Source organism: Siphateles boraxobius, unplaced genomic scaffold (genome assembly GCF_051911475.1).
Source record: "Siphateles boraxobius isolate OS27281-9 unplaced genomic scaffold, OSU_SipBor_1 25, whole genome shotgun sequence".
Classification (NCBI taxonomy): Eukaryota; Metazoa; Chordata; class Actinopteri; order Cypriniformes; family Leuciscidae; genus Siphateles; species Siphateles boraxobius.
This window is the reverse complement of record NW_027508866.1, coordinates 31,020,484-31,045,822: the sequence shown is the minus strand read 5'-3', so window position 1 is coordinate 31,045,822 and position 25,339 is coordinate 31,020,484. Positions and strand designations below refer to the sequence as shown.

The 25,339-nt window shown below is 41.0% G+C and overlaps 1 protein-coding gene across 4 annotated transcripts in view; it reads right to left on the bottom strand.

The window, feature by feature from the left end:
* Positions 1-2,891: 2,891 nt before the first annotated feature.
* antxr1b (ANTXR cell adhesion molecule 1b) overlaps positions 2,892-25,339 on the bottom strand; it is a 35,614-nt gene continuing 13,166 nt past the window's right edge. For 3 of the 4 annotated variants that reach the window (XM_077243464.1, XM_077243466.1, XM_077243463.1), the window contains 10 exons: positions 24,525-24,585; positions 24,227-24,325; positions 21,996-22,065; positions 20,772-20,985; positions 19,862-19,957; positions 19,502-19,546; positions 12,046-12,141; positions 11,695-11,862; positions 7,984-8,064; positions 2,892-4,727 (listed from right to left, as the gene is read on the bottom strand). In XM_077243464.1, coding sequence (XP_077099579.1) covers positions 4,221-4,727; positions 7,984-8,064; positions 11,695-11,862; positions 12,046-12,141; positions 19,502-19,546; positions 19,862-19,957; positions 20,772-20,985; positions 21,996-22,065; positions 24,227-24,325; positions 24,525-24,585 — 1,437 coding nt within the window. In that variant the 3' untranslated portion in view covers positions 2,892-4,220. The remainder of the gene's footprint in view (positions 4,728-7,983; positions 8,065-11,694; positions 11,863-12,045; positions 12,142-19,501; positions 19,547-19,861; positions 19,958-20,771; positions 20,986-21,995; positions 22,066-24,226; positions 24,326-24,524; positions 24,586-25,339) is intronic. The other variant, XM_077243465.1, reaches the window with a different exon arrangement.

Sequence of the window (25,339 nt, the reverse complement as noted above, 5' to 3'; positions counted from 1 at the left end):
TGCTCGGTGGTCGAGCAGAACTGGAACAGTGTTTGTACGAGGGCGCGCGCACGAGTAGTGGGCACGGGACCTACATGTAACACAGATGATGCCCGTCCGGGTCATGCAGAGAGCTCGAGAGGGCTCTGCATGACACGCGAACGGGGACACGAGGGCGGGGTAGCTCTCTTGTAACATAAAGAGAGCTAGCCGTGTGCTCGTACGTATCCCTCGGCCTCATTCTCAGATGCGACGGCAGTGAGGCTCGTGAGCGGCAGCTGCGCGTCGGTGAGGAGAGGCGGGGGGTGTTGAAGGCTTCGAGTCGAGCCCGCAGGGTCGACAGCGGAAGCGCTTCACAGAGCTCGCAGCCCCGGAAGTGCGAGGCGTCTTAAAAAAGACACTCGCTGCTCTTTTAGAATAGGTTTTAGAATAGGTTTTAGCAAGGTAAAGGATACGTCGCCGGATAGCGTAGCTCGCACGGATGGCTGAAGGTGGCGAAGACGGCCGGCTTCCTCAGCGCTGTCCTAAGCTGGCTGTCCTCTGTTCGACGGCGGCGGTGGCTTCTCTCAGATCCAGCGATGCGAAGAGCGCGCTGAAGAGACGAAAATCAGGGAAGTCAGCCTACAGCCCCTAGTGTTATACGCTAAGCCACGCCCATTCTGGCGGGCTGTGACGCTATGAAGGCGTGGGCGCCCTTCATTGGGTGTGACGTCACGCCGGGCTCACTGGTAGGCTGCAGCAGTTGCCCGCAGGGCAGCCAATGAGCACGCGAGACGGCCTGCTCTAGGTCTGCTAGCTGCTGCACTGCGTTGACAAGGAATACAAAATTAAGGATAATTTTTTGGCTTCAGTATCTCGAGAAGATGAATCTTTCCCGTAGCGTAAGCTAAACTTACGCAATACGAGAGAACCTCTTGTAAGAGAACCTAATATTCCTGCTGCAGTCTGCGTTTAATGTTAATCACTCACTGCTCGTGACTAAATACATTTTGAACTTGAATAAGGATTAATCTGTGTTTAATTTATATAGTTAAGACTATGCAGTTATTTTACATTTGATTAGCCTACTTTACTCAATTTATGTACCTGAAAACTATTGTTAGAACTGCATGAAAAGCACTGTTTGTTTAACTTGTGTCATTGGCCGGTAAAACATATTTATGGCCGGTAAATGTCCTTAAGTCACAGGCCGTTGGCAGGGGTGGCAAAAAGTTAGTTTTAGGTCCTGGTTTCAATGCAACCATTCGTGTGTTGTTCTTGAATAGAAACACCATCAGTAAAAATAAATAAATAAATAACAGTGGGGAAGCTGAAAACTGTAGACAACCCCTTTATTCTGCTGTTGTGGCTACAAATCTCTTGACATGTTTACAACCTTTTCAGTAGTGTGAGTATGACCAGGAATAAATTACAGCTGTTATAACCAGATCAGCCTTGAACTCATTTTGACAGGTCAGTCTGCCACACTTCAAGCATAAGATTAAATCCTTTATCCTCCTCTTAGGTATTTACTACACTTGGCTCTTGAAAGCTGAGAGCTGATGTCATTAGCCACAGGACTGAGAAGACTGTCTCACATAAAATGAACCAACAAACAGGGCTGCAAAGCCTTTGTGACAGGGAAAAAAGGTATTAACAACAGAGCCAGAAATCACTGCCACGTTGCTTGAATGCTTCATCAAACTCTATTTATCTGACGAGTAAGAGAATGCAAGCATATTTTTCTGTAAATTGAGCGAGACGGTTTGAAAATGTACTGTGCTTTCAGATGCCAATCCAAGTCTTACATTTTTAAAACATATTTACTGGGAGGAGAACCGAGGAGAACCGAGAATGATTTGCAATTATTGTTATAACCTGCTTTGTGACATTAACCAGCATTAGATTGCAGATGCAGCATAAAGTGACTAAATACCCGGCTATTGATGAACTTTAATTAAAAAGCCTCTGCAGTGTAAGTGACCAGAGCTGAATTTTTGAAGAACGATTGTGAAGAGAAATAATTATTTACTTATTTCGAAAAACGTATACTGATGTACACATTCAATAAGGTTCATTTTAATTTCAGGTTGACCTTATGCTGGATTTATAGAGCCTTCAAAGGGACCTTGAGTTTGGTGAATTACAAATAACCATGCTTCATTTGTGACCCTGGATCACAAAACCAGTCTTAAGTATCACGGGTATATTTGTGGGAATAGCCAACAATACATTGTATCGGTCAAAATTATCAATTTTTCTTTTATGCCAAAAATCACTAGGATATTAAGTAAAGATCATGTTCCATGAAGATATTTTGTAAATTTCCTACCGTAAATGTATAAAACATTTATTTTTGTGAGTGAATGCAGCACAATCGCGAACATAAATGGACAACTTTAAAGGGAATTTTCTCAATGTTTCGATTTTTTTGCACCCTCAGATTCCAGATTTTCAAATAGATGTATCTCAGCCAAATATGGTCCTATCCTAACAAACCATACATCAATGGAAGGCTTATTTATTCAGCTTTCAATTTTGTCAAATTTGGTTTTGTCATCCAGGGTCACAAATAATATTATATATCTGAGTGGCTTTTCTCAAAGGAGGCACATGAATTATCCTACATTTGTAGTACAGGAACACTCTAATATACTGTGGCATTCAGCATATAAGTGTGCTACTTATCATTAAAAAGAATGAGTTGACCGCGGTTCATAAAGTTGATTCAGTACCAGTTCTGGAAATTGGATTTGCATAAGGACATGTGACTAGTGGCTCAAGTGTTTCCTTTATCAACAGTGTGGATGGTTTCAAGGTCTAAGTTGTAAATTTTATACTCCCCAAAAGCCATTCAAAACATGCAATTTTGTTTAAATTCCTGATAGGCTAGCCCATATAAATGATACTGACCCAAATGCAAGACGCAGAAATACAAATCCCAACATTTAATTGAAGTGTGTAAAAAAACATGCTCTTCGTTTACAAATAATTGCCAGACACACACTGAACATCTGCAACAGCTCAAGCACAAACTTTCAACCCAGCATGAGAAATAAAAAAACATTGTTGAAGTGAAAAAAAAAGAATAGTTTAAATGGCAAAATTCTGCCATGCTTAATTATAGAATAATTAAAAGTAATTATACATTATGTGATCGTTTACTCATTATCATGCTAACTTGTGTGATTTTCTTTAGCAGAATATATCTTTTGACATCCTTCATTTGTGAGTCAAACGGGTTTGGAGTGACTAGAGGGTGAGTAAATGATGACAGAATTTTACCTTTTCAGTGAACCATCCCTTTAAATGCATCACTGGCAAACAACAGAACAAAAGACGACATTTAAATTAAAGAATTCTTTTTTTCATGAATTTTTACTCATGAATGCTGATCTATTCTTAGCACAGCTGTTTGGAAAGCATTCATATATACAAAATAAAAGCCTGCATTGTTCCTCAAACATTGGAAATTGGAAATGTATGGCTCAAACATGTTAATTTTCTTCTTGGGTTCAGTTTTTGTCAATGTTCCCTTCTACTGTTGCAGTCACTTTTATCCTGCGATGTTTTCCTGACCTATTCAAAAGGCATCAAAGCTGAACATGATCTCTAACAGGATATGTAATACTGATGCTTCTCGTTTGACCTTTTCTAATGTATCTGAAAAACTAATTAAGATGTTAATAATGATGACAATGTGAATAATTTACAGAATCATTTTTACTAACAATGAAGACAGTAGGTATTAGAATATTCTTTTACCAAAGAATTGTCAACAGACTGCCTAATAGTCTTCAATTATTTAATGGTCTATCATCAATTATTCTGTTAGAAGACACCATTACCTCATGTTGATGTGTATATATTTCTCAGTTGTTCAAATAACTATCCATTCCATGGATATTATTATTTTTTTATTCAAATGTTCATAATTTGTATCCGATTTGCCTCGTCAGTGTCTCTTTCTGGTTTGTATGCTCTGACTTTCTTTTGCGTTCTGTTAATTTGAAGCAAAATTAAGAACTGATTCTGAAAGTTAACAAACCTAAAACTACTTCATAGATGTGCGGTTTTAGAAAATTAACACCTTTGAGTTTTTGCCAACCAATCAGAATGAAGTGTGCAATACAGTCTCTGCCATCTGCAGCCATTGGCAGTTGTAATAATCATGCTGCTTCTTTTTTAATGCCTGGAAAATGTAGGTCTCAATATTTCCCACCAGCATAACCAGCAGTTTTTCTTTTGTGAATCTCTTGGAGTTACTCAGTCCTGGTAGACTGTGGGTCCTCGGTGCCTGGGCGTGGAGGTGGACGAGAAGGGGGCGGGGCTCGCCCGGGCGAAGCTGCCTGAGGGGGAGGAGTCAAGGTGCTGGGTGATGAGGTCGGTGTGGGAGGAGAAGGGGATGGGACTCGCCCGGGTGGAGCTGCCTGAGGGGGCGGAGTCAAGGTGCTGGTTGATGAGGGCGGAATGGGAGGAGAAGGAGGCAGAGTCACATTGATACTCAGACTGGTAGAAGGAAGAGCTCTGGTTGGAGGTGGTGTGTAAGGGGGAGGGGTTATGGATGTTGGGGGAGGGGTTGATGGCAAAGGGGGCAGGGTGGAGGTGGGAGAGTGGGCGGAGCAGCGTGGGGTGGGCGGCAGGGTGCCCTGTGGGACAGGAGGGCATCTGCTATGGGGGAGGCTGTAGATGTGGCCTGAGGGGTTGTTGTAAAGCGGGTATCGAGGAGGTGGGCAGGATTTCATACGGGTGAATTTCATACAGCGACCCTAGAGAGTAAAAAATGTAAAAATCCATTTATAAACGATTATATGTTTTACACTGATTTTACACTGGTGTGCTAAGCTTCTGAAAACCTAAAAAGATACAGTAGTTGTTTTTTGTTTTTAAATAAATTAATAATTTTATTCCCCAAGGACACATTAAATTGAGCAAAAATCACAGTAAAACATTTACAATGTTACAAAATATTTCTATTTCACATAAATGCTTTTCTTTCGAACTTTATATTCATAAAGAATCTTGACAAAAAAATGCATGACGTTTTCCAGACTGGAGTAATGAAGGTGAAAATTCAGCTTTGAGTACAGGAATAAATTACATTTTAAAATTGTAATTCTATTTCACAATATTAGTGTTTTTACTGTATTTTTTTTATCAAATAAATCCAGCCTTGGTGGGCAGAAGAGCCTTTTCAAAAACATTAAAAAAAAAAATCTTACCAACCACAAACTTTTGAACGGTAGCATATATTAATAGTTTCTGTTTTCTAACATCAGAATAAGCTGTTTTTGCACTATTACTATTCAAAGCATGTTTTGAGTACATCGAACTCTTATTTTAAAAGATCAAGGAAAAGAGGTTAAGAGTTTCTACTTGTTTCAAATCAGTTTTTTTTCCCCACAGTATGCCTCTCAATAATGAAGATGGCATTCGTGAGATGAATTTAGCCCAGTTTTGTGTTATATAGTTCAGTAGTTTAGTATTGCTCTAAAGTATCAACAGAAGCTCTTTCCCTGTGAAGATGCAAAGCAGGCCAATTGCTTTCAGTTTAAAGGCCATTTGATTTCTGTCCAGCGTTCTTGTGCTATTTACCACAGCAGATCAGACACCCTAAAACTCCCCTCTGTGCATTCCTCTGAGGGAAAGGGGAGGGTGGTTGATGCTTTAAGCAGACTATGGTGCATTCCTTTAGGCAGGAGGAATATTAGCAGACTGGTCCTATTGGTCTGAACCAATGCCAGAGTCCCGAGTACTTCCACTCTGCCTCTGTTTCTGACTGCACTTATTGCAAACAGCTGGCCTCCTTTCATCCTCAATATACCTCACATTGTTTTTCACGTGATCAACAAGAATAGATTCTGGAAGAACCCAGAGGTCTGCTTTTCTGGGCATGAACTACTATTACCTCCGTATGTGGAAACAGATTCTGCCCTTGTAGTGTAGTGTTTTTCTAACTTAAAAACAATTGTCATAGACATAAGCAATAAGCACAGCTGAGTATATATATTAGGGGCGTAACGATACTGTCATGTCATGATTCAATACATATCACGATACGATATGATAAAAAATTTACTGTTGATTGAAATGCTAAATTTGATATTACATTGTGGATGTAAATGAATAGGCTTGGACTTGGTGCTGGTAACCCAATGCACAGGACAATGGTGACGCCAGAATAAAAATACTGATGATTCTGAAGCTGAAAATACAGACGAATATGCTTGCACTCTGTCACTTACTAGATATATTTAAAATAATGTAGACCACTTTTTACTGGTAACATAAGACATTTGGCACTATCAGGACCCACAAATATCGCATCATGATATTCAACATTATGTATAGTAGTTTAATGAAGTACTGACACTAAAAGTCTAAACTTTTTTCGCACAGTAATTTTTATTTTGGGTGAACTATACACAATAAATATAGAGTGTTTTCGCTACACGTCATCAATCCGGAAGTCAGCCATTTTGGAGGCACTGAACGTAAACAATGCCACTGAACTGAACGGACTTGCATATTTGGTTGATTATTGCTGCTGAAAAATGTTCGTGTTTTGGTCTGTACTAATCGGTCGCACCGGGAAAAAACATTTCGAGTTCTATAGACTGCCAAAAGTTAAAGAGAAGAGTGCAAAAAACAGTTGAAAGGTGTTTGTGGTTGAGAGAGGCACAGCATCAGCCACATGTGTAAATTAAGCGTGGACTATGGCTAAAATGTTGACGTAAAGTAGTTAACTATGGCTACATTCAGACTGTCAGTCCAAATCCGATTATCCTTGTATCTGATTAGAATCTGATCTAAAATGATGTCCAAACTGTGTATCGCAACTGTTCAGATTCGATTTGTGTGTTCATGCAGCTCTTTGGCAATGATGTTGCTTTGATGGAGGGGTTTGCATTTGCAATAGAGATGTTGTCTTATTTCAATTTTACAACATGGAAGAATAGCAGTAAGGGACAGAGAAGCTAGCTCGTTCGGATCTTTACCTCATATTAACATTAGTTCGTCAACATTCAACATTCTTTCCTGCTTACTAAATCCTTCTCTATATGATTTCGCAGCTTCCATGTGTGTTTTTCCGTAGTTTAGATATCATAAAATAGTGTAACAATGTGTTCAGTAGTACATAAACATGGATCACTCCTCCATAGGCTTCTTCAGGCATTGAAACTTGCCAGCCCCGAAAAGTCATTAAAGAATTCGTTAAAATAGTCCAAGTGACTACAGTGAATACGACGAGAATACTTTTTGTGTGCAAAAAAACCCCAAATTAACAACTTTATTTCAACTATTCGTTTCCTTCTCTGTGGGCCTCGAGTCAGTTAGTGTAGTGTGATCGCGTAGAGCTACGTCAAACGTAGGCTCACTATTGGCTGACGCTGGTCATGTGTGTGATGCGTGTGACGTGCAACACAGAAGCTCTACGCTATTATACTAGTGAACTGACTCGAGGCCTACAGAGAAGGAAATGAATAGTTGAAATATAGTCGTTATTTTTTTTTTTTTGCACAAAAAGTATTCTCGTCACTTGATAAACTTAAGATTGAGTCACTGTAGTCACTTGGACTATTTTAACGATGTCTTTAATAACTTTTCGGGGCTCGCAAGTTTCAATCCCTGAAGAAGCCTATGGAGGAGTGATCCAGCTCTCATATTTCATCAAAAATATCTTAATTCGTGTTCCGAAGATGAACGAAGGTCTTACGGGGTTGGATTTTTGGGTGAACTATCCCTTTAATGCTGTTGTTTACATCCGTGTATCTCCAATATGGCCGCGCATAACTGACCAAATTGTGACGTAGGTGCAAACCCTCTATTGTCGTTATCCATTTTTGTATTGCGATATATTGTGACATGATATATTTTTACACACTTAATATATATATATATATATATATATATATATATATATATATATATATATATACATATACATATATGCGTATGCCACAAACTGACAAAATATCTGCAATTTTATGGAGGATTTGTGTAATGCATGACACTATTTATCACCTTCTCTCCAGGTTGAGGTCTCATCACGGATACACGGTCATATCCTCTCCTAAGCCATACCCACAGGGCATCCAGTTTCCCCTGAAAGATTCAAACACAACCGCGGTTCAAGGAGATCAACACTTCAGAGTGTGCTGCTGGGAAATTCAAGCTGCAAAACACACTTCATCAACAATGCGAAATGATTGTCAGGGTAATCTGTAACTGACTACCCAGAGCAGTGCAAAGAGACAGAGGACCAAGGTACTTCATTTACATAAATTTTATGCAGAGTTTTAATTGACAAGTTCCTAAGTTTCTAATTTCATGTCTGAATTAAAGAAATATAATAAGTGGAACAGCAATGAGAAAGAAATGCATGCACTTTGTATTTTCAACTCAATGACATGTAAAGTTTCTCATTATTTGGCAGTAAAATAAACTGCTTAGGATGTAGCAGACAGACAAAATTTTACTTGTTACCTTTTTACCTAATAACTTTTTTTAACTAGAATTTTTTTTTATTAAAGATTCATATTAAAAATGCAACAAGGCACATTGCAATCATATTCAATCAATCTTACAACATGAACTGAACATGGAGTACACTAGAATTTTACCTGCCGCACAAATAAAAATAAATCAATTATCAATGTATTTAATAATAATAAAATGTTACTTTTCAAATTGATAAATAAACAATTAAATGGATAAATCTTCAACAACATTTGCCTTTGTTAGTGGCCAGTGTGTGTCCAAAGAACATGTATCATTGTATCATCATCAACAAGTTCATTGGTTGTTTCCACATATGAAGGGTCCAGTTGCTTTTTTTTCTTGATTAACAAGTAGATAATGCAAATTGATTAAGAAAAGCAACTGGAAATTATTTAAAACTATTAAAATTCTATGCATCAGTTTGTTTTTATTTATTTTTTATTGTTACATTTAACTAACATTTTAATTCGGGAATTATATGAACATCTGTTAACATTTTTAAATGAAAAATAATCTATACATTCATAACTGATTCCTTCATTTTATTTTTATGTGGCAATCCTAGCCACTTGGTAATAATTGGATTAGGATTTTTGTATTTTGTAGCCTTTATAAGTCAGCTACAAATCATTAGACTTGATTTTTAGTAAACAAATGTCTCCAATATGACAAAACATCCAAATATTTTAAAATAGCTCAATAGAGGATTGGCTGTTGGAACCGCCAATAACTCCCTGAGGTACAGTAAATAATTTTCTCTTAGAAAACAGTTATTAGTAACATTTGGCTCGCGCTTCCCTGGATAACATCTCACTTCATTTCTTGAGTTGTGGGCCTCAATGGAGACTAAACTGAGAGCGAATTTCATGCAGAATCACACACACTGAAGCTTGTTTTAATTTTTCTCAACCTGCATGTGTGTTTAATCTCTGCCTCTCAGAGTGGACTGTCACCCAACATAATCCTGAGGAAAGAAGGTGGAAGAGAAAGAGAAAAGGAGTTTGTTTTGTTGGGAAACGGACCAGCTCTGCAAAGCTCATCTCTCTTGGGTCAGCTCAGTTCAGCGTCTGGTTTATATCAACCCTCCCCTTCCATCTGACAGAGACATTATGAAACAATGCATGAACCGCTTCCAGACAGGCCGAGGCTACCACAACAGCACGCCGCTTCTTCTGAGCTCTTTCCAGTCTTCCATACCCTGGCCACGTCATTTGTTGTCCACCAGATAACCATAACGTAAGCATGACACTGAACTGGGTCATCCATAGCTGTTGTGTAATGTGTTTTTATGAGGACACACTGGGATTTTAACATTTTTTGGCTTCGTAAAAGGTACCTTTTACAATGCCATCCCTGGCCAGTTGGTTCAGACCAATATTAATTTTAATTCTGGTCCAAGCTGGTTAGAGCTGCTTTGGTTCTGGTCACTGGTTGGCCAGCAATGCAATCCTGTTCACCAGCAAAACGTGATGAAAAGATGAAAAAATCTATAACATATATTAGAAGACTTGTTTGACTGTTGTTATTGGTTATCTCATTGTGTTAAAGGGTTAGTTCACCCAAAAATGAAAATTCTGTCAGTATTTACTCACCCTCATGTTGTTCCAACCCCGTAAGACTTTCATTCATCTTCGGGAAACAAATTTAGATATTTTTGATTAAATCTAATAGCTGTCTCACTCCTTCATAGGCAGGTAGTAAAAACATTGTTAAAATAGTCCAAGTGACTACAGTGGCTCAACCATACGTTTATCAAGTGACGAGAATACTTTTTGTGCGCAACAAACAAACCAAAATAACAACTTTATTCAAAAATGTGGGCCTCTGAGTGAGTTCACCTAGTGTAACAGCGCAGCGCTTCTGTGTTGAACGTCAGAATGAAGGCTCACTGTGACATACAACACAGAAGCGCTGCGCTGGGCCGGCAAGTTTCAATTACATAGAAGCCTATGGAGGAATGAGACAGCTCTCAGATTTCATCAGAAATATCTTAATTTGTGTTCCGAAGATGAACGAAGGTCTTACGGGGTTGGAACAACATGAGGGTGAGTAATTGACCCTTCGCAGGGAGCTTGATTGACAGGTGATCTGACCAATCATACTTCGCCATCCGCCATTTTGTCCGACAAAGCAGTCAGGAGAGTTAGTAGATTAAAATGGGAAGATTTGAACTTGAAAAACTGAATATACTGACGCCTTTCCGCGGTTAAAACAACATTCCTTCTTATGTTCATTCATGTTTATTTGATGCTATAAATGAACTAGAAGGAAGAGATGATCGGTTCACGAGCAGCTTTAACTGAGGCTCTACAGCGATCTGTCACGACACATTAAAGAGCCACAAAACGGTATTTATTGTTTAAATTTCTTTTTAAAAATTTGCTAATTTGAAAGGTGAGTCTTTGTTTAATATGTTTAATATCAAAAGTAACCGAAAAGTAACCTGGTCTGCCCTGTCTGTCAGCGTATTGTCAGTCTCCTCTCTGATCCGCGATGTATTTTTCACTGCGTGAGAACATGGTGTGTGCGTGAGAGCGGCGTAGCTTGTCGGACATAGCGACGGTAACTAAGGGGGGCGGGTCTTTGCGAAGGGGGTCAATTACTGACAGAATTTTCATTTTTGGGTGAACTATCCCTTTAACTGAGTTAATAGCTTAGTTAAAGGTAGGGTAGGCAATTTATACAATTTATACTATAATTTATATTTATAGTTATACTGGTTGAAACTCTCTTCACATCCTGATAGCAGTCAATAATAGTGGTCTAAATATTAAAACATGTAAAAATATCTTCTGTGGCAGTCTCAGGACCAAAAAATGTTCTTCCAATCATTGCATTCGGTCTGAATGCAATGATGCGATGTTGTACCTGCCTGTTAACATATTCATTTATTTTCCATACCTCCGCACACCTGCTCGCGCAGACATCACACGTCATCAGCGCGTTACATGCTATGCATAGACAGACGTGTCACCGAGCCCCACAACCGAAACAGCCGCCGCCTTTTACTGTTCCTCCTGAACCAAAACAATGAGCTTATGCTGCGTTCACGCCATGTTGTAACTATGATTATGAGATGGCAACCCATGATTTTCTACTTTGAAAGTATACATTTTCTCTTTGTCTCGTGGTGGTTTGAAGACTCTGCAGTGCGCGTTCATATGTTTTGAAGGAGGTGTGGCTTTAACCTACTTTTAATTTGACAAACAAAACCTTTGGCTTAAACAGATCTACCTTGATAGGGGAGTACCACTTCTGAGGGGAGATTGGTTTTCGCATGCCGTTGTTTAGGGTCCGTGTGGTGGGAAACTCAAACTCTTGCTCGGGCATCTTCACCCGCGCATTCTTGGCTTTCTCCAGTTTGGCTCCTTCATCAGTGGATCCCTTATCTCCCCAGCGCACCTGGAGTTGTGACGGACACACACACACACACACACACACACACACACACACACACACACACACACACACACACACACACACACACACACACACACACACACACACACACACACACACAAGCACATTCGTATTACTGCAGTGGACCGGAGTGAATGCAAGCTGTTCTTTTCTTTCCAAACATACTTCCATCCTTTTGATGCCACCAACTCCTCTCCCACCGTAGTACGAAGCATCCACTGTTGGCCACTTCTTCTTTGGGTAGCCTTCATCCTCTTCATCCTTCAGAAAAAGACATTCTTATTAAAAATTTACATGAATTATTTAATGTGAAATGTTGAGCAGGGCTTGATTGATTGGATTGTGAAAATGCATCTCTGTGTAAAATAAATAGTTGATTTTAATTCCATGTTAACTTTCGCTAACTTTAATTTGTCATTAGCAAAAAAACTACAAGAATATAGTGAAATATTTGCCATTACTTAAAAAAAATTCAGTGAAAGATAATAGAAAAAAAAGATTTTTGCATAGATAATGGTGTAGTTACTTTATCTACCAGCAGGGGCTGACTGGCTTATGCTTGAATTTCTTGGCTCATAAGAAATCAGACAAAATTGAATTTCCATATGTTCCCTTGCAGTCTGACTGCAACCGTTTTAATGTACTTGGGAGGACGAATTCTCTTAGAAGATGTCACGGATACACCAGTTTCAGCGCCAGAACTTCTACACTCCGCCCACTCGTTCAACCTCACCCGAATTCTAATCATCCGCACCTGTCATCACCAACATTCTGCAATCCACATTCACTTCACCCACTGCTTAAAAGCCACACCAGTTCATCTTCCCAGTTGTCTGGTCTCGTCTATCCATACGACAACCTGAATCACGATTAAGAAACCCTTCCAACCTGCTGTTTACCTACCTGCTGTGAAACTTACCCGTCTGCTACCTCGATCCTGTCTTCCTCTCCAGTCCGGTCCGTCTTCAGCCAGTCTTCCTCCAGCCTTCCTCCATATCTTCATCACCCTGCATCAGTTAAGAGACTCTATCAACCATTACGCTACCATCCATATATTCATCTGACTTCTAACCTGCTACTCACCTGCCGTATCTGTCCCCGAGTGCATATAAATAAACCTTTTGCTTGCTTTACCTGTTTGTGTCGTTCTGATTTGTGACAGAAGACCAGACCACTATGCACGACCCGGCAGATCATGGTGGAGAGGAAGATTCATCCCCGGTAACAGTCCCAGATACTTCGTGGGACGTTCATCACAACCCATCACCATCCGTCATCAGTTCTTTTTCATCTGACATATCACATGGCCTGTCCAGCGCCCCTTCTCAGGCGAGGAGGGGGAGTGTAGCGGATTTCTTTTGCAGTGCGAGCTGTTTATGGAAATGAATCCATCTGAATTCCCCACCGAAAGAGCTAAAGTGGTGTTTGTCATTTCCTTCCTCACTGGTCGAGCCCTTCTCTGGGCACATGCTCTATGGGAGGATCACAGCCCCTTTACGCGATCTTTCTCCACCTTCACAGGACACTTCCGGGAAGTGTTTTCCAAAGCCACCAACGCTCTCTCAGTGCAGGATCAACTGTTCCGGTTAAGACAAGGTAAATCTGTTGTTTCATCATATGCCTTACAGTTTCGCACGCTGGCGACCTCCAGCGGATGGAATGAGTCGGCGCTTATAACAGCTTACCGCCATGGATTAAATCCGGAGATTCGTTTACAGCTGGCCATTTATGACGATGTCATCAGGCTTGAGTCTCATCCAGCGCTCCATTCGCGTGGATCAACACCGCACTGCCTGTCAGCTCGACAGCCCTGCACTGCCTCCTCCTCGTCCTACGTCTAGGCTCAGCCCTTCAGCACCAGAAACCATGGATGTCGGCTCCACCCATCTGTCTGCCGCTGAACGCCAACGTCGCATCACCAGCAGTCTGTGTCTGTACTGTGGATCCTCTGGTCATCAACTCATTTCCTGCCCTGTTCGTCCCCCACGACCGGCGGTGAGTACAGTCCGTCTCCACTGTTCCATTTCACCAATGAAATATACTCCAGTTATCCTCACTTACCAACAACGATCTCTTCCAGCGAAAGCGCTAATTGATTCTGGTTCCGCGGGCAACTTCATTTCCCTATCGACTCTGCAAAGACTTCAGACCTGTAAGAAACCCATTCCTCAGACTCTCCATGTGCAATCCATCCTGGGGAAACCACCCGGTCGTGGGCGGATCGGTCATAGTAGTCCCCTCGTTTCCATGAAGATCGGCTGTCTACATGAGGAGGACATTCCGTTTCTGGTGCTGGAGGGCTCTACTGCAGAGATCATCCTGGGACGCCCGTGGCTGGAACTCCACTCTCCCAACATCCACTGGTCCTCAGGTGAGATGTTGCAATGGGGAGATGACTGCTTCAATCGCTGCCTGCACTCCGTCAGAAAGGTTCCTCGTTCATCATCCACTTTGGTTCCTGATATCTCCATTGTGTCCACTTCTATCAAAAGTCCGCCTACCGACAAACTCCCTGAGGTACCAGTCCCTTACCGGGCGTTCCAGGATGTCTTCGACAAGCAACTGGCGACCAAGCTTCCACCTCATCGGCCATGGGACTGTGCAATCGACCTGCTGCCTGGGGCGGTGCTCCCGCGTGGTAAAATTTATCCACCGTCCATCCCGGAGCAGAATGCCATGGAGGAGTACATCGAGGAGGCACTCCGTCAGGATTACATCCGGCCATCCACGTCCCCTGCCGCTTCCAGCTTCTTCTTCGTTGGAAAAAAGGACGGAGGCTTGCGCCCCTGTATTGATTACCGGACACTCAACAATTCCACTGTCAAATTCCGTTATCCCCTTCCTCTGGTCTCAGCCGCTTTGGAACAACTCCGTGGTGCTCGCGTCTTCACAAAACTTGACCTTCGCAGTGCCTACAATTTAATTCGAATCAGAAAAGGTGATGAGTGGAAGACGGCGTTCATTACCCCAGCAGGCCACTATGCATATAGGGTTATGCCCTTCGGACTGTCCAACGCTCCCGCGGTCTTCCAAGGGTTCATGAACGAGATATTCCATGATTACCTACATAAATTCGTCATCATCTACATCGATGATATTCTCATATACTCTGCCAACCTATCCAAGCACCACCACCATGTCCAGTCTGTTCTCCAGCGTCTACGAGATCATCAACTCTACCTAAAGTTATAGAAGTGTGAGTTTCATCAGGACACCATCCACTTCCTTGGTTATGTGATCACTCCACACGGCATCACCATGGACCAGAGGAAGGTGGAAGCTGTCTCCAACTGGCCACAACCTACCAACATTAAAGAGTTACAACGTTTCCTGGGCTTCGCAAACTTTTATCGCCGTTTCATCAAAGGGTTCAGTCAAATCAGTGCACCCATCACTTCACTTCTAAAGAAAGGGGCCAAGTCTCTGTCCTGGACCACTGAAGCCACCATCGCCTTCGAGAAGCTCAAAGCCTCCTTCAGTTCCGCTCCTACCCTAGTCCATCCCAATCCTGATCTACCGTTTCTTGTCAAGGTGGACGCCTTCACCACCGGGGTAGGAGCGGTTCTCTCGCAGCGGCAGGGGACACCACTCCGACTCCATCCATGTGCCTTCTTCTCCAAAAAGCTGTCCCTGGCGGAGCAGAACTATGACATCGGCAACCGAGAACTGCTGGCTATTAAACTCGCCCTGGAGGAGTGGAGACACAGGCTGGAGGGAGCAAAACGTCCATTCGACGTCATCACAGATCACCGCAACCTAGAATACCTCCGAGATGCAAAGAGACTCAACACCCGTCAAGCCCGCTGGTCACTATTCTTCACCCGATTCAATTTCAAGGTTACCTACCGCCCAGGAGACAAGAACATCAAGCCCGACTCTCTTTCCCGCCTATACCAACCTGATACCATCACCTCCAACCCGGAACCCATACTCCCTCCAGCCTTGGTTGTCAGTCCCATACAGTGGAGCCTAGATGACCACATCGCCGATGCTACACAATCAGAACCTGCTCCGCCGGGAGGTCCTGAGGGACGGACCTACGTTCCCACTCGTCTGCGTCTGTCCCTCATGGACTCAGTCCATACATCTCCAGGCTATGGACACCCAGGCAGCCAACAAACCCTCTCGCTCATCCAACAACGCTACTGGTGGCCCGATATGACCCAGGATGTCTCCCGGTACGTAAGGGGCTGCTCAGTCTGTGCCATGGCCAAGGTTCCTCGTCGCCTACCGGAGGGAAAACTAGTTCCACTTCCTGTGCCCACAAGGCCTTGGTCTCATCTCGGTGTGGACTTTGTAACCGACTTACCTTCTTCAGATTCCCATACATGCATCCTGGTTGTAATTGATCGATTCTCCAAAGCCTGTAAACTCATCCATCTACCTGGTCTACCCACTGCATTCGAAACCGCTGAATCACTCTTCAATCAAATATTCCGTCACTTCGGCATACCTGAAGACATTGTGTCTGACCGTGGACCTCAGTTCATTTCCCGTGTCTGGAAGGCCTTCTTCAACCTCTTGGGGGTTTCAGTCAGTTTAATCTCTGATTACCACCAGCAGTCCAACGGCAAGACTGAGCGGAAAATACAGGAGATCGGGAGATACCTGCGGTCATATTGTCACGATCATCAGGACTGCTGGAGCCGTTACCTTCCCTGGGCCGAGTATGCACAAAACTCTCTCCAGCAATCCACCACAGGACTCACGCCCTTCCAGTGCATACTCGGCTTCCAGCCGCCCACGTTTCCCTGGTCAGGAGAGCCTTCCGACGTTCCAGCAGTCCACCACTGGTTCCAGGTGAGCGAGAGGGTCTGGGACTCAGCACATGTCCACCTGCAAAGGGCTGTTCGGAGACAAAAGAGCCAGGCCGACGCAAGACGATCTGCTACGCCCCTATACCAACCAGGACAAATGGTCTGGCTCTCCACCAGGGACATCCGTCTCCGACAGCCCTGTCGTAAGCTGAGTCCCAGGGACATCGGTCCGTTCGCCATACAGAGGCAGATCAACGAGGTCACCTACCGGTTGTCACTCCCTGCTCACTACCGTATCTCACCTTCATTTCATGTGTCCTTACTCAAACCCTACACTAATCCTCTCACTCCTTCTTCCCCAGGGTCTGGTGCTGAGAACGTACCTCCTCCTCCTCCCGTTGACCCTGAGGACGAAAAAATCTACCGGGTCCACGACATCCTAGACTCCCGACGACGGGGCGGCCACCTGGAATACCTCGTTGATTGGGAGCGATTCGGTCCTGAAGAAAGGTGCTGGGTTCACAGAGAGGATATTCTGGACCCCACTCTCCTACAGGAGTTCCACTCTGAACATCCCAATCGTCCTGCGCCTAGAGGTCGTGGTCGTCCCTGTCGTCGGACCCTTCCGAAATCAGGAGCTGGCCATGGAGGTGGGGGGTACTGTCACGGATACACCAGTTTCAGCGCCAGACTTCTACACTCCGCCCACTCGTTCAGCCTCACCCGAATTCTAATCATCCGCACCTGTCATCACCACCTGTCTACAATCCGCATTCACTTGCTTAAAAGCCACACCAGTTCACCTTCCCAGTTGTCTGGTCTTGTCTATCCATACGACAACCTGACTCACGATAAAGAAACCCTTCCAACCTGCTGTTTACCTACCTGCTGTGATACTTACCCGTCTGCTACCTTGATCCCGTCTTCCTCTCCAGTCCGGTCCGTCTTCAGCCAGTCTTCCTTCAGCCTTCCTCCATATCTTCATTACCCTCCATCAGATAAGAGACTCTATCAATCATTACGCTACCATCCATATATTCATCTGACTTCTAACCTGCTACTCACCTGCCGTATCTGTCCCCGAGTGCATATAAATAAACCTTTTGCTTACTTTACCTGTTTGTGTCGTTCTGATTTGTGACAGAAGAACTGTTATCATGAGTCTTTTTTTATTTTAATTTTAAGTATTACCCTAGATTACCCTCTACTGAAACAGAAACTTTTGGCAATCTGGTAATGATCCACAACTTATCTTAAACACTGTCTTCAGGGTTTAAGAAAAATGTTTAATTTTTAAAATGATACATTTAAATAATAAATCCATTTTAATTCTGCTGTCTTGGGAGAACTGTTGGCTAATTGACTAATGGATGAAGCAAAGATCCTTCAGAAATCATTCAAAAATGTGCTGCTCAAAAACATTTCTGATGGTTATCAATGTTAAAGACAGTTAACATTTTTGTGGAAACCAATTTTTTTTCCAGGATTTTTTTAATGAACAAGGTTCAAAAGAACAGAATTTTTTGAAAAACTTTAAATATTTTATAACATCGTAAATGTATTCAATCTCACTATTTATCAATTCAACGCATCCTAGTTAAATTTAAAGATAATTCTTAGTAAATCTTAGAATAAAAATACTGACTCCAAATTTTGAACAATATTTATTATATGTGTGAATTGTTTTCAACCATCATGACCCATTCCTAGTACAGCACAGTTGATCTTTCTGAGGTAAAAAGATATAAATTTCGCAGTGATGAGCCCTGAGAGCAGGAATAAGGGATCAGTTTATACTTCCACTGCAGACTGTTACCTCAGACACTGTAAGACCTGCTTTTAGCTTGTGGAATTTCCTGTTTTGAAGGAGAAATCTGAGACTTGGAAAGAGGAAGACTTACAACGTGTCCAGGTTGAAATGTGCTATGGACAATTAAATTGTTCTCAAAAATTCATAAACTTTAAGAGGTAGTAGGCTACAAAAATTCCTTAACAGTGGAACTGCTCTTTGGTCTTCTCCAGATGTTTACATTTATCCTAGTCCAAAAGCGGGGAAATCAACATTACAGGGTGGATTTTCTTTGAAAATTCAAGATAAAATTAAATCACATAATTTTCTGATGCTTTCTGTCTTTTGTCATTATCAGTTTGGCACCCGGGACCACATCTGTGAAAACTTTGCTGAGCAAATGTTTGGAACAAATGTCAGCTGGCGTCTCCTCACAAGCAAAACACTCTGAAGAAATCTTGTTGGAGGAAAAAGGTTTCATGATGAGAATACACTTTGGCTTTTACCAAAACAGCAAGGCATAGCATTGAAAATCTACATTCAATTTAAATTATGATCTGCTAGAATTCTACCCCTCTGTTTTTGCTTTCCAATCTAATTTGAGCTGATTGAAATCTGACTTGAGAGCTACAGCAGAGGGGAAGAATTTCAGTGAATAATGTCTTAAATATAGATCTGTTTTACACAAAGCTATCACATGGCTTCAGACCAGTGTTATTTCAGTTAAAGTTTATTTAATTCAAGCAACAAAAATGATTGTTTTATGGTTTTAGATTTAGTTTAAGTATAATAACCCTGCTTCAGATGACTAGCCCTATTGACTTCCATAGTATTGAAAAAAAAAAATAATACTATAGAAGTCAATGAGGCCCATCAACTGTTGGTTACTGACATTCTTCAAAATATCTTCTTTTGTGTTCAGCAGAAGAAAGAAACTCATACAGGTTTGGAACAACTTGAGGGTGAGTAAATGATGATTTTCACACTGGTCTCCAACTGCTAACTACAAAATGTAATCTTAACATCGTTCAGGACTCATGGAAGAAAAGGAAAACCAAAAGAAAGCATCTCTTACCGAACTGTCGTCCATCACGTGTGGCGGCGGCGGCTCATGGACGATCTGTTGCAAATGAAAATAAACAGTTTTTTACAGTCTTTCATGTCACAGGAATCATCTTTGAAGGAATGGTAATTAGATTTTAATGCAAAATGTCATTTTTTTTTAACTTCTTTCTTTTTATCCCATCTCACTTCTTAGCAAGACTTTTTCCATGGCTCAAAATTTCACATTCATTTGCTCTTCTGAAGAGACATCATAGGCTCAAAAACTGCTTGAAAACCACTTTTCAGCACAGTAATGACTTGATTTTGGGCTCCGGTTGGGTTAACATCTGAAAAAGAAAGCGGAGATGAGGGGCTTCAGTGCGAGACTTACCACGGTGCAACAGAGGGGCCAAAACCACCAGAGTGTGGCCATAGCGATCAGCAGCAGAAGTATCAGCAGCGCTATGGCCAAGAACGTCCCGTCGGTCTGATGGACAGAGCAGAAACACAGATCCAGGGGAGGTTTATGGTCCAAAGGAAATACACATTGAATAATCTTCCTCATGCCACACTCAAACCCTTCTGGATGGGGTTCCACTTAAAAGTTTGCGGTGTAATGGAGTATAGGGAGAGAATATTAATAGGAATTTATGCAAGGAGCTTTTTTAAAACAGTATCTGGATCTCTGTGTAAGGGACTATGCCTGGAACCCTGTCTGAAGTTAAATAGTATCTCACGAAACCTTTAAAAAACTTTTCAGTCACATTTCACCACAAAATCAAAGAAAATAAATAAGAATTTGTATTTTGCTTGGAAATGAAAAGGAAGCCTATTTCCTGACCGTAAAGATTTTTTTTCACTGTGACATTCTTTTCTTAATTATTTTCATAATTTTTAACTAATGCAAAAAAAAAATCAATTATTAGATAATTCAATACTTCAATTGTAAAGTATTTCAACTGATTTTAAAAATCACTGGATTATCAACAAGATTATAAGAATCACCTTTCAGAGTAAAAGAAAAACTGCATTAAATAAAAAAACAACGTTACAATGCAAAATATACATATTTATTTATATCTATATATTTATCTTGTGGTTTTCAGGTGAAATGTGACATGGACATGTTTTCATGAGATCACACATTCAACACTTTAACAATGGTGTTCAATCAGTTCACATGCTTTTGGTCCTCTGTCTCGCAGCAAATCTGCTGCAATCTACCAGTGTACTGTTGGGAAGGCACCCCACCAGAGGAGCGTTGGTTTTTAGAGAGGGCAAGTAGGACAGAATATACTGACTGTGTTCAGAGGGTAGACTGAAGATGGAGCTGAGCTAGAGGAACTGCCCAGTGTAGTGGTACTGGGAGTGGCTCTGCCCAGTGTAACACTGGTAGTGGGCTTGACACTGCTGCCCTGCAGGGTTACTGTACTCACACAGCTGACGGTCGTGATGGTCACAGAACTGGAGATAAAACTCAGGCCGTTGTTCATACTGACATGGAGGGAGGCAGACCTATGAATGACAAAAATGTCTGACTTGTTTTGTTCTTTTTTAAAGTTCTTTTATGAAATTTTTGGCTTTCTAATTTAAATACATTCTGCATTTTTCCAAAAATTCAAAAAAAGTTCAATTCCATCTGGGCTTAAATTACATGCACTGTAAAAAGCGATCATTTGACTTAACTTAAAAAAGTTGGGAAACCGTTGCCCTTAAAATTATTAGGTAAATAAACTTCATGCTTAACCCAAAAAATGAGGTAATGTGGGTATACATTGTATAAAATGACATATACAAATTTTTAATCCTGGGTTGGTAAAACTTTAAAATAACTTTCATTATTTAATCATTAATAAACATTATTTAATGCTTAACGGATCATTAGTTAATAGATATTCAAATAGCTAGAAATATTAAAAAGTGCTTGTTAATGTTTACTAAAAAACGTACTAAGGTACTAAACGTATTATAAAGTATTAAATGCTCCTCTTATATGATATTACACTTACAGTAAAAGTTTAAAAGTTGATTTAATTCCTGTGATCAAAACTGTATTTTCAGCATCATTACTTCAGTGTCACCCGATCCTTCTGAAATCATTCTAATATGTTGATTTGTTGCTTAATATTTTTGTGGAAACTGTGATGCATTTTTAGGTAATGTATATTATCATGTAAAATCTGAAAATAACAAATATATAAAAAAATGTAATACAATAGAATCAACTATGATGAGTTATGCAGGGACTTCCTTTTACTTTTTCCACAGTAAATTAAAATGTGACTACATGTATTGATTAAATTTGATTTCAATTAAAAGATTTTTACTGTACAGTAGGCTACATATAAAATTATGAAGATGTTTTACAATGCTTCATAAGCTAAAAAGCCTGGAATAAGAATGCCCTTGAGAGATCTGGGCGTCTTTCTGTCCTATGTTTGAATTTATTTCTTGGCTTGTGTGTTTCTCTTTCCATTCTACCTTTATTTGCTTCAGCTGAAGAAAGAGTTTCCAGCAACACTTACGTTCCCTCCTCCTTCAGTACGGGCGCTGGGCAGAGCAGGTACGTGTCTTCAACTACCAGAGGCCTCTTCACTGGAGAATAACAACAACACAGGACAAGAAGCAGCTTGGCAAGTGCCCTTAGGATTGATTTCAGTGATTCGGTTTCATTTGACCGTGTATTTGTGGATAATTTTACAGCAGCTCAACATATAAACCAATCTGAACCACCCTTACAAAAATTGTTTCATACCATTCAAAAGTTTGGGGTCAGTAAGATTCCTTTTTTATTTAAAGAAATGAATACTTGTATTGAGCAAGGATGCATTAAATATATCAAAAGCTTCAGTAAAGACATTTATAATGTTTTTTTTTCTTCAAAATGCTGTTATTTAGAAACTATCAATTCATCAAAGAATCCTGAAAAAAAAAAAATATTTTTTTTCCACAAAAATATTAAGCAGCTCAACTGTTTTGAATAGTGATAATAAAAAATGTTACTTGAGCACTAAATCAGCATATTAAAATTATTTCTTAAAAGATCATGAAGGAGCCCCTAAAGGAACATGGTGATGGAAAAAAAAGCAGATTGGAGGAAAAATTATGTCAATGCTTTTGCGTTTTCTCACAAAATATTTTGCATTCCCCAGAGAAACTTTGCGCTCGCTCACAAAACTTTTGAGTTCTTTGCGGGGGAACGCAAAACTTTTGACAAAATATGTCCCCCCCCACCCCCCAACCCATAGTTTTCCACAACCATGTCCCTTTAGGGGCTCCGTAATCATGTGACACTGAAGATTTGATTAAAATAGAAAACAGCTATTTTTAAAATTTTGAATAATATAACACCAGTTACTGTTTTACAAATAAATGCAGCCTTGGTGAACATAGACTTATTTCAAAAACGTTAAAAAAATATCTTACCAACCCCAAACTTATGCCAGGGTGTTACTATGTAGTTTCTTGGCAGTTTTGGGTGATCGCTAGGTGGTGACTCATGTCAGAAGTGTCCACACTCAAGTCTCTATGATATTTTGTTCAGTAGATATGACTCAAATCCCAGTTGAATTGTAAGTCTATGGGGTTGTTTTGCTCATTTTCTCATAAAAGCACACCTCTTCTCAATAAACCGCATGCTTTGAGGTATTATTCATGCCTATCTAGGACAAACAAGTTGCAGGACAAGTTATTTGAAGACCTTTGAAAAGCCCCTAACCCTACGTATGAGTAATGGAGATGCTTGCCTTAGCAATTACCATTTATAATTATTTTCAGAAGAAAAACACTGAAGCTGCATTGCATATCTTTACCATTCAGGTTCAGCCTACAACTGAAGGGCAGAACTTTTCATCCTCTTGTCATTTTCCACATGAAAAATGAGAAACTGGAAAACGTTTGACTCCAAAGCCTCATTTACCCTGGCCGAGAATCACACTGGTGAGATGGGCCCTGCATTCCCCAGTGCCATCTGATATTCTTTAAGTAAAACAGCAGCTGAGCGAGAAGGATAGAAGCTCAGAGCTCAGAAATCATTAAGTCATCAACACCGCAGCAGACCAATTTCTAGCCATTCACTTCCAAGATAAATCCAGCGTTCCAGGCGCTGTGCGTTGAGCCATTTTATTAGTTACCAAATGTAGCAGTTATGCAAGAGCCATACAATGGGGAGTATCATTTACGACATACCCTATAATAATTAAATTTGTTCACATATATGTTTTTTTCGTGACATTGGTCTAACTCTACACATGCTAATCAAACCAATACATATACAAAACAATTAAAAACATCTAATATCCTGAACCAAAAGTCCTGGTAATATTTTCCATGGTGTGTTTTTTAATAGTGTGTAGATATGTGTTTTTTGCACATGTGGTTTGCGTTCAAGGCAAGTCTTGTGATTTACAAGTGTTGCGGCCAACCTTTCTCGAGTCCATTGCAGAAAACACGGCAGCCATACTGACATTTGGATTCAATTGGCTTCTTTATCATTACTAAAGTCAAAAACAAAGCTGTCTGCATTGCCACATGCATGAAGACAATATTTCTTTTTCTATTTCCACTGATGAGTTGAGCTAGGCCTGGATGAATAAAAGTTTCAGTCATTTATCAACTATCACTTTTGTTCTTTATCAACTGAGGAGATCATTTGGGTTAGCAGCTAATGCTAACACAGGATGGCCTATTAATAATTTAGCAGCTCACAGGTAGCAATGCAAGGAACAGGAATCCGTCTGTGCTGTTTTTCACTTACTCACGGTGAGGGTGTTGTTGATACGGAAGCTGCAAAGGATTCTGCTCACATCGCGGGCGTGAAGGAATCCATTCCCTTGAACCACCACCTCAAAAGATTCTGGGAGGGAGGAAAACACATTGCGTTTGATGTTATATACATGTGTCCTGAACAGAAAAAAACCTGCAATCCAATATATAAGTTCATATAAAAGTTCAGATTTCATGTGATGTGTTTACAGTTGTATATGTAAAAAAAAAATCCGATTTTTGTTGCCTGTCTGAACTAGGTTTTTGCTTCAGGCCTGACGTATGTTTACCTCCTGCACAAATACTCGAGGGCTCCACGGCGAGGATCTCTATACAGGATCTCTTCAGAATCTGAGGCAAGAAAAAATGTATGCATTTAGTCAATTTTTTGTAGAGACATCCACCAATTTTGACAACTTACTGTAAGTTTTACTTGTGTGATATAAAGGCTCTGTGCCCAAACCTAGTGAGCTGGTGTGGCGAGCAGGACGAGGGACGTGAGAGAACGGCGCGAGGCCGGTGGCGTGAGTGTTAATGAACGTCACCTGTGAGACCTGTGCATCTCTCACGGAGGAGCGGAAGCATAAAAGGAGGAGCGACAACGCTGAAGATCGAAAGAGGAACAGGCAGGACCCGTCTAACGGAGAGCCTTGGCACTTCCTATTAGCCCCATTGTGTATAATCTTGGTTGCAGTTCCATTAGAATTCCACAGTGGCTCAATCTTAAGTCTATCAAACGACGAGAATACTTTTTGTGCGCAAAACCCCCCAAAAATAACGACTTTATTTCAACTATTCATTTCCTTCTCTGTTGGCCTCTAGTCAGTTAACTTAGTATGATTGAGTAGAGCTACGTCACACTTATTGGCCGACGCTGGTCATGTGTATGATGCGTGTGACGTACAACAACAGAAGCTTGCGCTGTTAAACTAGTGAACTGACTCGAGGCCCAGAGAGAAGGAAATGAATAGTTGAAATAAAGTCGTTATTTTTGGGGGCTTTTGCGCACAAAAATTATTCTTGTTGTTTGATAAACTTAAGATTGAGCCACTGTAGTCACTTGGACTATTTAAACGATCTCTTTAATGACTTTTCGGGGCTGGCA